Raw genomic sequence first — 13,911 nt, 5'->3', positions numbered from 1 at the left:
ATCATCCTATATTTTCAACCTCCACTACTCTCCCCCACCCCTGTAGCATACTCACCTTTGAAACCCATTTTACAGACAGGGAACACAACACTGTTTTTTATTTGGGGATTTGGGAGTGATGTGAGTTTGTTCTGTTTTTAGATACACAATGTCTAGAACAGAATGCTGATCATCCCTGTACATGCAATAAACTTGTTTACTGTCACACACAATTTCGTGTAGTACAATCTAATAATTTCTAATTAGAATGCAAATGCATATCTTTTGCATGAAATATGCAGGCTAAGACAACGTGCTACCATTGGTTTTCAATTCCTTTAAAAGAAAAGAAGTTTAACTCTGTTGCATTTGAAACAGCAGGATGAAGATAAAGCCAAAGGAACCAGCTGAAGAAAGACACAAGCGTTCCGGACATCACTGAACACACACAGAGCAGACATCAGCAATGAGATACAGAACTAAACTCAAATACCAACGGCCAGGAGTGCCATTACTTAAAACTGCCACACTACATATAGCTCCATAGTTAGCATTTATAAGGACACAGCATATCTAAATCACTGCTTTAAAAACATAACATATGCATGCCAACTGCAAATGTTTCAATTTCAAAAATGCAAAGGTAACTGATTGAGACAAAAAGAAGGTGGTAAGTATGCTCTCATTTATGGGCAAAATATGAACAAAGCACTGGAGTCAGCTTAAAGCACACCTATTCAAACATTTTAAATGCACAACACCATTTCATTAATTACAAAGAACACATTACAAGAATCACCATGATTTGTTTCTGAAAAATCTTTTTTCTCTAACACTTCTGCTGTGCCATTTCATTTCAGATGGACAGAAGCTATGCTCGTTATTCTCAGCTTTACTTACATGTTAACCCTAGATTTAAGCACCGCCTGGGAGGAGCTGAACATTTCTTTAAAAAGCTGCCAGCACATTTCTATAGGTCCTGGTTTTGGAAGAGAATGGTTGTACGTACTGATGTTTAGGTAATGGCTGCCAGAACAGATGGGCAGACATGACATTCTTGGTCACGAATCAAGTGGTCTGGCTGCAACACCAGTCAGGGTACCTGCAAGTCTAGGAGGATGAAATAGTGGTACTAGTGCTTAAATATTTCTCCGAATGCTTTAAAGCTCTCCTGGAAGTAGAAGCAAGCAGAAACAGATGAGAGATGATTTTAAAGTATCGCTAGTGGCTAACTTGCAAGATGAGATTGATTGGAGCAAGACAAAAGCTGCAAACAAAGAAAATCTAAGGGATAGAAATCATTATTTGCTGCTAGCTATTGCAAAGGAGAAGTAGCAGAGCTGTTTCAAGCATGGTCAGGGACAATGAACTTTAAATTAGGACGTGGCCACATGAAATAATGAAACACGTACAGTAGATCTTGCCAGGAATAGCATGGATAAGACACTCGGCTGGAAAGCAATGAAAAAGTACTCCACTCTGAGACAGGTATAGCAGCAATTAACAGCAAAACACACAGACTTAGGGTGTCTAGTCTCGTTCTGCTGCAGGTTGTCTGGTGATGTAAAGCCTTCAGGAACACAGACGTCATTTCCCTAACCAGAATACAAATTCAAAGCTGTTTCTGCATGGTGCCTGAAGCTGAGTTAAGCTGGCATATGTTTGCATGTTTTCCATTTAAAAAACAGGAAGCAAACAGTCAGAAAAATCCAAGTTTCCTCTGAACTCATTTTAAGAAGCTGTAGCAGCAGGCTCAATTAGGAAATCCAGCTACACTAAAATGACATACTTAAAAACTTGGAATGTGAACAACAACGCAGCAACCTGCACTCTGTAAATCACATTTGTTATATTCTTATGAGATGGTAAGAGCAAATGCAGGGGAAGGAGATCAGGATTTTGGTAACTGAGGCCAAGTTACCAGGCAACTAATTTTTTTTTTTCTAAACATCAGAATTTCTCCACAGAAACACCTATTAGAGTGATGGTTTGTTATTGTTATTACTGCCTGAATACCCAGCCACAGAGAAGCTGCTGCTTCTATCTCCTGTTTGCACCATCTACCCATAGCAAAAATAGCACACGAGCCTGTTCTGACAAACCCAGAACTATTTGTTCTTTTCCCTATTCTTTCCATCTTGTTCTCTATTAGTATACAAACCCAGCAATCTGCAGTCCTGTAAACAAGTGGCACGCTATTACTCAGTTGAATATTTCCTCACACCCTGTACAAGCATAAAAGAAAAAACACTTGTTTCTTGAAGCAGAGAGCGTACTGAACATGGTAGTTGTATTTGTTTTCTTGCTAAGGGACTCAGAAAGGCAGATGGGGGGAGGCGCAGTAATTTCACATTTTGAAGATGTTGGGGATGCATGAAAAAAGCAAGATACAATGAAAAGAATTAATGAAGCAAGGCTGTAATTTAGAGCAAGTAGTTGAATAAGGGCAAGTCACTGGAGACCAGATAAACTCTGAATTCCAGAGAAATATATTCTTGAACTTTAATTCAAAGGCTATAAAGATATATATATTCATCTCAGCAGGGATCTACGATAGCCTTGTGCTATTTATGAGTCACAGTAATAAGTTTATATGATTGTATTTCATTACCAAGGTGTTTAGCACGCTAACAAGTTATATTTCAATTTAATATACAATTTTAATTGAGGGAAAGTGTAAAAAGTCTCTGCCAGTTTCACTTCTACGTTAAAATGATGTTAAACTACCTCAAAAATATTTGTATTTCATCCTTTCTGATTCACAGCATCAATAAAAAGCACTTGGAAGATCAAATCTATCAGCTACCACAGGACTGGAAAAACCTGCAGATTTTAAATCTCCTATCAGTTGTCCTGCACCACTCTTTCCAAGGAGGAATCACAGCTAATTTGGGAGATACTCCACAAAACTTATACTTAATGTTAGGAAATAGGAAAAAGAATTTCAAGTGGTAGAAGTTTCTGGAATCAGAGTTCACATAATTTAAGCCAATTCAATTACTTGTATTACATAAAACCACATCATCTGTCAGGATCAGGGAGGGATAGAAGCCATAAGAGCCAGGTAACAAGGGATGCCTGTTCAGACACTGCCTTCACCTACCATTTCCTCTTGCACTATTCACAACTACCTCTAACACAGCAATGCCATCAAGAAACAGAAAAGCAGTCAGCAATCCCACATACTACAGAAAGACACCATATACTGTGTGGCATATATCTCAGTCCTGGTATTACATAGAGGGGAAGGAAAAAAAGGTTCAGACATGGCTAGAACTGAAGAAGCGTAAGGATCCAGTAAGAAAACAATCTCATGGTCTCAGCACCTGCAATGGTCTAACCTACCACCATCTCCCAGCAGACCTCAGTTGAAACTCCCTGAACTATTCTGGACATTATTTTACATCTTCAAAAGCAAGGACAGAGAATAATTGACCCTAGCACATGAAATAAGGAGGCATAAGAAATAGTAAGAAATTCTCGGTAGACTGAAACCAGCATAGGTCACACACAGCAGATTCTTAAACCTCCTCACAAAAACTCTTGGGCTTGAAATGTTATTGGAGATTTCAATAGATAAAGTTCTCTGGGAGCTTGTTTGTTAACTTGCCCCAAGTAACAAAGATACATTTCTATTCGTAAATACAATCTTCTCAGAAAAAAGGTTTCTACGCCTGAAGGCGCACAACATGTGAGGAACAAATTCAGCCCAGCCCTTGCTGAAGTTATCCCCAAGCAGCAGTAACATGAAACAAACCACAAGCAATCTGTTTAATAGCCAATAACCAGAAGACTAGCAGACTAGCAGAACCTGACAAAAATCACATCAGCTTCACAGAACTGCTGCTTAGCAGAGCAGCAATAACCCACACAGAAAACACACCCGCACCCGAAAGTTGGGCAAGCAGTGAAGGACAGAGCAACAAACGCTGCTCCCGTCCATCTTTGCTATATTCCTGTCCATTCCACCAGAGCCAACTAGAACTTCCTAGAAATACTAGTGATTCTTTTCTCTGGGTCCAAAAATAGCAGCTTAGTAAAAATTCCCAGCCACTAGTGCTGTGCTCTGTACCAATGCATTGTTTCTATATCCCTCCAGGAGAGGAAATCTGATCATTTCTGTCTAGCTTGCTTCTGAGCTAGCAGGTTTGGAGCTGCTAATTGCAGTAATGGTACCAAGAAAATTCTGTAAGAGAAATCAACTGCTTGTAGAACTCTTACTAGTAGGAAAATACACTTGGGAGAGGTAGGAGAGATGATCATTTAGCAACGTAACTTGGCCCTGTGAAATCAGCTTTCTCCCAACTGAAAAAAAAATATGCCTATAAAGAAGCAGAGCACTTCAAACCTTGGCACATGCAACTTGGATGTAAGAAGCATCTGCAATTTTGTCATCAAGAAACCAGACTATGCAATATTCCAGACTAAAATCCACATTGAAAATATGTTATTAGAAAGGCATTTCATTAAATCAAAGCAGACAGTAGATAAACCGAATCAACACTATGTATATTTTACAGTCTGATTCTGTAAGCCTGTACCTTTAGTCACTCATGGGGAGTGGAAAAGCCAGAGGACACTGGCATCTTGTAAAATTATGTTTTCACATGTCAAAAAACTGCATAACGTTCAACATGTATTTAATAGTAATATGTCATACCATAGCAAAGGCTTATAACTCAAGTTAACTAACCCACACTACATCTAAAACCATCAAGTTTTCACATCATCTGGGTTGGAGAAGACTTTTCATCCAACTGTAGGCTCAGATAGTGATTTTTTCACTGCTTAGTTCATGTGAATTTGTGCCAGTAAAATCAGAACAGGTAAACAGTGTATGGTACTCAAGTTTTGCTTGTGTTTTGTGCATGGCATGGAGAGGGCTAACAAGTACAGCATAGCATGTACAGCTGGAGATCCAAGTTGCAAGCACCATACCTGTGCGAAGGTGAGGGAGCTTCAAACTGCGGCACCGTACTGTCCTCACTGACTGGGGAGTACAAGCCACTCATTTCCTGAAACAGAAAGCCAGATTACAGCAAAGCTGACAAAACACGAATAGTAGGCACATTTTAATATACGGTGTTTACATAGACCTCTTTGCAATTTTTTTTTTTCCTAAGGAAATAATGAACTGCACCTGCAATTCTTCAGATCCCTCCTGGAAGCCTCTGCAATACCTGAAGATACCTGAAGAAACCTTGATTTTTTTTTCTTTTTATTTTTTTCTTTCAGGTATTGATCCTGACAAACCCAGATATCAACTGGGTTTATGAAACCACACAGCTGCAGTGATTTTTTGACCCACAAAAGGCAGTTGTAAAGTTTATACTCAAACAGAAAGAAAACACCAGTGGATTTAGTTAACATCCAAGAGTCCCTAACCCAGCACCTCCCTTAAGCACAGCAGAACAAGCAAGCTCTAAGCACATTGAGACACATGCTAACTTTTATCTAGTAACCTTTGCAGCTATAAAGTAATGTCAGATGTAGGTCAAGGCAAGAACAGCCACAAGACAACAGGGCAAAGGTGGTATTGTGTCCCAGACTTAAAAGAGGATCTATCAGTCTTTTGTGGAGTAGGTGCACAAGGGAAACTTTGCACACAAACTTGGCCTTGTCACTTCCAGACTAAATCTCTGCAGTGCGCCCAGGACAAGACTGTATCTTTAATCCATTTGAGAAATTGTAGCTATGCAGGATGCTGCAGCTCATTAGTTAGGGGGGCAAAGTGTTCCAGGATGTTACTGGTACTTTTAAAATTCCCACTAGGTGCCCATTAGTTGTTAGGTAGAAAGTGAGATATTTGTGACAAGAGAGATCCCAGGCTTCAGAGGTCAGCACTGAGGTCACTGTCACACACTGGATGCACACCCCAGCTGCAGCCTGCTGAACTGCCTGATTAAAGAGCAGAAAAGCAGGTGGCTAGATATTCTCCAAGGGACCCCACAGCTTTAAGAATAGCTTCTCCTAAATTTGAAGGCCTATTTTACCAGTCTCACAAGCTAAGGTATATTTATTTCCCAAGAGCTGAGAAAGACTCAGGGAAGCCAGCTTGAAACAGTGTTATCTGCTGAACTACAATTTGCATAGCTATCAGCTGAAGGGAAGTTCCTGCAGCTGTCAGTTCTATTTATACTTTGATAATTCATCAGCATGTGTATAAATTCAACATAAATGTAGAAATCTAAGAGGCTTTTGGGCAACAGATGAGAGATCGGACTGACTGCTTGAGGCAAGCAAGAAGAACAGCAGCCATGCAAACTGATTCCCAAGAAGCTCTAAGGGAAATCTACTTTGAGAGGTGGCAGAATCTGATGCATTCCTAAAACAGTTTCTTACCTCACAATCAAAACACTAGAATGACTGGGGGAAAGGATCAAGCAGAAACCTAAAGGACTGAATGAGGATAGCAGGACTGAGCTGATGGGCTTACAAACACTTAGAGAATAATTCTTAACAAAACAAAAAAAAAATCTCAGGAGGATCCTGAGGATCAGGAAGTAGCAGATGGTTTCTGTTCCGACATGCAGTAGGAGCTGATTCTGCTCCTACCCTGCCACTGCATTACAGCTCTCTCATGCACCCCTAATGCATCTCCATTTCTGTTGTGGCATATTGCTAAGATTTAAACAGCCTGTATGGACAGCCAGAATGGGGCAACAGAAAAATCATAAATCGCGATCAATAAATTGGCTGTTGATTTCTAGCAATTATTCTAAAACACTACTCACATAAATAAATTGAAAGATATGATTATTTAAGAGCTAGATTTCAATAAAGCCCCCCCCTCTTACTAACCTGTAGTCTGTGCACATCAACTATGTGAACAAATTAAAGAAAGAGCATCATCTGTTCATTTTCCCATTACTGAAGCAAACGCCATAAATTTAACACATCAGCCCCACAGCAAGGCAGACAGCTTGATGGAAAAGAAAAATTGCCAGAGTCAGAACAACGTCTGGGCACCTCACCTCTACTCGTTTAATATCTTCTTCCAGAACACTTAGCTCCTTCTGGATCTGTTCCAGTTGCTGTGGATAAGAGAACAGGAGAAATCTAAATCAATCTGCACAGCACCACCGCCAAGATAAATTAAGATCTTTTCAGAGAGAAACCTTAACTATTGTAACTGTAAATGATTCAGAAGTCACTAGGCAGATGTTCATACGTATAGATTAACATAAGTATGCACAAACTGCTTTTAAGACAGTTACCGTGAAATGGTACAAAGCAAGAGCACGATGTGCTTTGATTTTAAACACAAAGATCCACATTATTCAAAGTTACACTTCCACACTCCCATAGCACCTTCTGTGCAAGACATTTATAACTTGTTTACAAGCACTGAACATGATCAGGCAAAGACACCATGAACAAGATGACAATCACTTCATCCTTCAAGACAATATTAAATACTTAGCTAAGAAGCATTATGAGCACTTCTCTTTCTAGCAGTTAACCTACTAATTGACAAGTTACAGTTTCTGGTAAGATTTTCAGATTGGCAAAAACACCTATTATGATCAGGGAGAGATTTGCTCCTGGCACCAAGCAAGTGTGGCATTGCTTTAAAAGGTGCAAAACCTTGGGTTACCCCACAGATTCCAGCCAATCTAACCAAGGTCTGTCTGTGAAAGGCTCAGAAGGGAACTTCTTCCAAACTCACCAGCCACCATTTCCTTTCCGTTTTTGGGGTCACACTTTTTTCCCTCCCCTCTCCAATCAGACATTGCCCTGGTTTGACTCATCTCACACACACACAGTGAGGCCACAGTCTGGGTGCTTACTGCTTACTCCTAAGCAAGAGCATCACCTGCTCTCACCAGCTCTAATTCTCACTCCTCATTCAGTAGACATCTCCCATCCAGACACGCACACAGCCTGTGCCTGGCCTCTCAAGACTCAAATACATGCACTATGCTAGGTGAGAGCTCTAAACAGACCAACCCCAGCTTCTGTGCAAGCCCAACTCACCAACGTGAACAACCCTAACTAACAGAGAACAGGAAGTCCACCTGACTTGTCTCACCTTGTCATAAAGATCTACAGATAGATACTGTGGCATTTGACCAGAAGCTATTATCAAGTTGGCAAGTCCACTGAAAGTGCATTAAGCACCACATTCTTTGAAGGCCAGTCACATTTTTGTCTTACTCTATTTACGAGGGAATATCAAATTGACCAAAACCAAAATTATTAGTACTGCATTACATAATACTCTTAGCACAGCATATTCCCAAAAATATTTGGCAGATTGTTTCTGAAGACGTATTCCCCCAAAGGCCCTGCTCCTTAAAATGACAATCTTTTGCTTAAAGACTAAAATTCCCACTATTGACCAGCCTTGCAAATACTGGCACGCTCTGCATCAGAAAATCCATTCTTTTAATCTACCTTTTTGACATGAAGAATGCTTCTGTATCTAAAGACAGGACTGCTGTGTTCACACCTATTTCTAAGATGGCAGCGTCTTCCTCGGAATGAGATGATGTTGTACCTATATCCTAGCCACCCTACTCTGAAGTCTTCAGTTCACAATTTTAGTCAGACAGCACAAGTTTAATGGTTTAAACCTAGACTGCCACAGATAATTTACAAACCACTACACATAACAGATAATTCCATTTTCACTTGCAAAACCTACAGCAAGAATAGCAGGTGGTGCTATAGCTCCAAGATTAGTGGTAAAGCTAAGTGACACTTGCACAGCATGGACCCTGCCTGTGCTCAGCTCTAGCAGTCAAATACCATTAGTCCCCTACTCCTATGAACTTATTTAAAAAGAAGTTACAAAACCTCACTTAGAAGTTCCAAAATTACAGCAAGGAAATCAGCTATTCTACAATGTACTGGACCACGGCCAAACTAGAAGACTGAAAAATAACTGATGGCTGTTGCCATCACGTAACCAGGAGACTTTTTTTTTTTTATAGGCACCGGAGCAGAGATACTTCATTGGCCAGCTTTTAGTAACTACTGCATAGTGCCAGAAGTACCCAAGACAATGAGGTGAGTGTGTTGCATGTTTACTTCAGGAAGAGTCTTCTGACCCCATAAGCATCAAATGAGTTACCAGTACTTGCACTGAGACCTTCTTTTTTGGTAGCTCAAATATCTCATGGTTTTGCTTTCGTCTATCAAAGTCCTTAAATCAGTCCATGTTCATTCCAATTCTACTCTGAAAAATGAGACTGCTGAATTGTAATTGTCAGACACTGCGAAACATTTAAGGAAAGCTAAATGAATTATAGTCCTCATACTATGCCCAGATTTATAGGCCCTGTTTGATTTTCAGTCTTCTTGGGCTCAAAAAGCAAGCCAAGTCCTGTCTCACTGATGGGCAGAATCATTTCCGTCAAGCTTTAGATTAGGTTGGCATAATGCTTAGAATGAATGCTTAAACAAATGCAAAGAGAGAAGCACTCTCAGACACGGATGCCTTCCCCAAACTGAAAGGGCCACTGCGAATAAGCAGCAGTCTTCAATTCAGCTGTTGTAACAAACTTAGTCATTTCAGCTCCATTCTGAACAAATTACAAGAAGCAGGTATGTAACGTTCTGGTCCCAGATCACACAAATGCACAGGGACAAAAGGAAGAGGATGACCTCAAAATAGCCTGCACTTTTTACAGCCTCTGGAAAAAAAGAGCTTCAGAACATGCAAGTCAAGAACTAATGGACTGGAAAAATAGTATGTCATAGAGCTGCATGGCAATTAAGAAAAACAAGCTAATGGTACAACTCAGAGCTAGTCTCAGCTAAGCAAAACTTCAAAGACAGACAAGTTTACGCAGTGAATCAGCTGCACAGTATTCTAGTGAGAGTGCACAGCTTGACTCCCACACCAGAAGAACAACTTCTTCCAAGTTCAGTCATTTCAGAGGCTGATGAAGAACTAAAAAAAAAAGAGGCGTAACTACTAGCAATGTTCTCATTCAAATTAACAGACTAGCAGTAATAGGTCAAAAGAGCAAGTAAAAGTAACAGTCAAGGAAAGAGACATCACAATCACAGAGGTTAGAATGGACTCTGGAGATCCATCCAGGTAGGCTTTGAGTATCTCTAGAGAAGGAGACTCCACGAACTCTCTGGGCAGCCCATTCCAGTGCTCTGTCATCCTCACAGTAAAGAAGTTTTTCCTCGTGTTAGTATAGAACCTTTATGTTTGTGTCTGTTGCCCCTGCTTCTGCTGCTGGGCACCGCTGAAGAGTCCAGCCTCATCCACTTGACTCCTTCCCATTAGATATTTGCATTACCATTTACAATTGGAAAATATCCCTTTCTCAATCTTCTTCAGGCTGAACCATGTCTCTGAGCCTCTCCTCACAAGGGAGATAGTCCAGCACCCTCATCATTTTTGTGGTCCCGATGCAGTTACAAAAGAAAAGTTACCACAGTAGGTAACATATGGTCTCATAGCCTTCTTCTTACACAACCTTGCAGATCAGATGCCTTTCAGATCCCCAAGCAGTTCTCAAAAGCCCTCTAGTTTGAGTTTGAAGCTGTCTAGAATCACAGAATTGCTCAGGTTGGAAAAGATCTTAAAGATCATCAAGTTCAACCGTAACCTAACCTCACCACACTACCTTATGGGTAGTCTAGATAGAAAGTTCTCTAAAATCAACTGTCAGCTCTGGACTAAGCGCATGAAAGGACATCCTTCAGTTACAGTTATGCAGAGATAACTGCACCATCAACACCAAAATGCTCCTGACTTTCCATTCAAGAATCTAGGTTGGGAATAGTAATTACAGATTATACAGAACTAAACAACATGATCAGAATTTGATGTCAGTTGGTTATCTAGCAACAAATGCAGTTGGGCACAGTGGGGGAATTTTCATCCTCATGCTTTCTTCATTTGCTCTGGTGAATTCTAGGTACTACTAACTAGACTAAGGCTCAGCAGAATTTCTCAGTGCCACAGAGATGACCTGGAAACAAACAGCCAAGAAAAACTCACGAGGCAAAGTCGTTTACCTTCAGCCAACTGACTTTCCAATTCTAAAAAAAGGACAGGAAAGAAATAGCAGAAGATATTTTCTAAGGAAATATTGGAAGATCCCTAATGCAACTCCCACTGAACAGTTTAAACAGAACTTCTGGATTCACACTTTTGGAAACAAGCTATTTTGTGTCAGCTACACTCCTACAGTGCTCTGATCTAAAAGTTTCATGCACTCACCACTCTGTGTACAATAAAGACAAAAACACTCCACGCAACATCCTCTTTCCACATCTTGTTCTTCTACCAAATTTGCTAGTGGACTGGGTGAATATAAACTCAGTATATCAATAGTGGAACCTCAGTTCACATACCCAGTGAGACAAGTTTCTTTCCATAAAGCTCAATATCTCAAATACAGCTCTACAGAGAAATAGACCAGCTTTTCCTGGAAATCAGTTGGAAGTCTCACATGCTTCATTGTTTTCCTTCCATTACTACTTCTGCTAGAGCCTGTTACATAGATCAAGTAGGCAAGGAAGCAATCTTCAGAGTTGAAAGAGATTTTAGGCCTTTAAACCACAAGTTTTGGCACCAAATTCCATTTGTTGACAACTTTACTGATGAAGCCTTTGCATGAGCGGAAAACAATACAAGGTTTCTTTTGGAGCATCCTTTTCGTCTTTGTACAGGGCTTTGCATACTATTTTCATTGGTTAATTGTGGGATACAAGCCTTTTAGACATATGAGCAGGCCACCCATAAGACTTGTCTTGATGATATATTTCTTCCCTGCAGTCAATACTTCCCCAAATGGCATACATTTCCACTTAGTGGGGGAAGAGCTAACAATGGTTTAAAGACTACATCCTGGTTAACACAGAATTCCTGCAGGCAGGTGGGGGGGATGCCTGGCTCACCAAGTAAGTTTCATACTTGTAATTTCTCCCAAGCCCTCATAAAATAAATCTGGTCAGGTTGTAGGGACGATGCTTGGAATGCTTGCTGACACAGTCAGGTAGAAGTACACCACAAGAGAAAGATCGCCGAGGCAGGGAACAAACCTGTTTAAACATTTAGATCAATTCTGTTTAATAAATTTGTGTACAAGGCCACTTAACTGCTAGCATTAGGTTTCACCCTCCTTTCTTTAGGGAGATCTCCCCCACCGCAGTAAGAAATAACAGTCAGCTATTACACACTGGTATTTCTACAGTAATCCCTAGCTGTCTGCTCATACCCTAACTGCATCCTTGGCTTATCACTACAGTCAGAGCTCACATGTCTAATTGAGCAGCTTAGAAATGCAAATAGATTTTAAATACCAGTTATTTAAGTGCAGCGCACAGGAAAGAGTACTATAGCTATAAATTCACCTCAGGAGCCCTGGAACGTAATCAAGACTATATGACAACATAAGAGCATGACTGATTTCTAGTTCTATCACCTCCTTTTGCTTATTCATTAGTTCATCCGTGTGTGTATGCACAGAACAATAAGATCTGACAGGTGAAGTGATTAACACAAGCTAATGACACCCGTGGAGAATTCATGCTTATAATTCCCTGCAATTATCCCACAATAACTAATAACTCCTCTTATTATTAGTATTTAACATGCTCACAGGATGGAGTAAGTGGAGACAGGTGGATAGATGTGTATCTGAGGCTGAAAAGGGTGATGATGATTCTGAAATGCTGAGCAAGCATTCAGCACAGACAACCTGAGAACAGTTCAGGACTACTCCTCTGTCCTGCAATGCTTAAGAGATTAAGACAGCCCCCTTGCATTGGCTGACACTAAAAAGGACTTGTTTGGTAAATATGAGGGACTTAATGTGACCTTATTAGAAACAAAAAGCCCATAAATATGAAGTAGTGACAGCTGCCAAGAGAAGCATGAATGCACCTGGACGATATCACCTATACGCTGCACAACTTGATTTGTGACATCAGTTGTTAAACTCTGTATCCACCTTGGGTAAGTAAGTGTGCTACTTCATAGAAACATTTAACAGACTCTCCATCAAATGCTGTGCTAGAAGTGCTTTAGGACAAATTATATATGCACACAAAATACACAGATTCATAGATATGGTGGTGCCTGTAGCTTCATGTGTTAGCGTTCAAACCACAACAAGATAATTAGTTAAGTCTCCTTAAACTGATAACAGAGCAGAGTTTTGGTAGCAAGAGAGCTGAGAACAGCAGTTAAGTGCTCAAGGTGAACAAACAATCATTTAAAAATAAACAAAGTTAAACCTGAATAAAGTATTTATGTAACACAGCCAAGGTAATGGCATCAAATTACTAATTTTAAAAGAGTCACAGGTTGATGTATTTGGTTTCCCTTGAAAACAGTAATAAAACACAAAGTCAAGCTTTTCATTATTAAACTTGACCTTCTAGACTCCTTGGATCTTTGATTTTAATAGAAGAGCCCAATAGATGGAAAAAATTGGAAGTGTGCATTCAATTAACTCTGCACACATATGGAAGGGCACACAGCCATGCTATGTTTGCCTTTGAGAAAACCAGCTATTGTGGATGATCAATACACCCATCCACTATAAAACTACCCGTTATTTTGTTTAGAAAATATTTTCAGGCTTCAGCCATTTGTTTTCAATCTTTTTCCAAGTCAGACTCTTTTTTTCTCCTGCTAGTATTGCCAAGGATTTTTTCATTCCTTTTTAGCCATATTGCCATAGGTCAGAAAGAAAACAAAACATAACCTTAAAAGAAAAAGAACGTGCAAATACCTTTGTGCAAAATACATGCAGTAAATTTCAGCTTGAGAGACCAATGTTTTGGAAAGTTATGAACACATCAAAACAGAATTTCTAATGGAAACTTCTGCAGGTGCTGAACTTCACATTTATCTTCTGGAGAAATGATGAAAGTGCAAGAAAGAGGCATTTGTCAAAAGACTTGACTACAGCAATATTCTGAATTCTTAAGTATGAATCTAGAGAGTTTTCTTCT

General features: G+C 39.9%; 1 protein-coding gene across 8 annotated transcripts in view; it reads right to left on the bottom strand.

Moving 5' to 3' along the window:
- The window catches only part of RFWD2 (ring finger and WD repeat domain 2), a 128,177-nt gene that overhangs the window by 96,639 nt on the left and 17,627 nt on the right, over positions 1-13,911 (bottom strand). For all 8 annotated transcript variants that reach the window (XR_005861883.2, XR_003076415.3, XR_003076417.3 and 5 more), the window contains exons 7-8: positions 6,954-7,013; positions 4,918-4,994 (exon numbers count right to left, since the gene is read on the bottom strand). Coding sequence is in view for 2 of the 8 variants with exons in the window: in XM_015290523.4 (XP_015146009.1) it covers positions 4,918-4,994; positions 6,954-7,013 (137 nt within the window). In the remaining 6 variants the exon portion in view is untranslated. The remainder of the gene's footprint in view (positions 1-4,917; positions 4,995-6,953; positions 7,014-13,911) is intronic.

Source organism: Gallus gallus, chromosome 8 (genome assembly GCF_016699485.2).
Source record: "Gallus gallus isolate bGalGal1 chromosome 8, bGalGal1.mat.broiler.GRCg7b, whole genome shotgun sequence".
Classification (NCBI taxonomy): domain Eukaryota; kingdom Metazoa; phylum Chordata; class Aves; order Galliformes; family Phasianidae; genus Gallus; species Gallus gallus.
The sequence above is the reverse complement of the archived record's forward strand: the minus strand, read 5'-3'. Positions and strand labels throughout refer to the sequence as shown.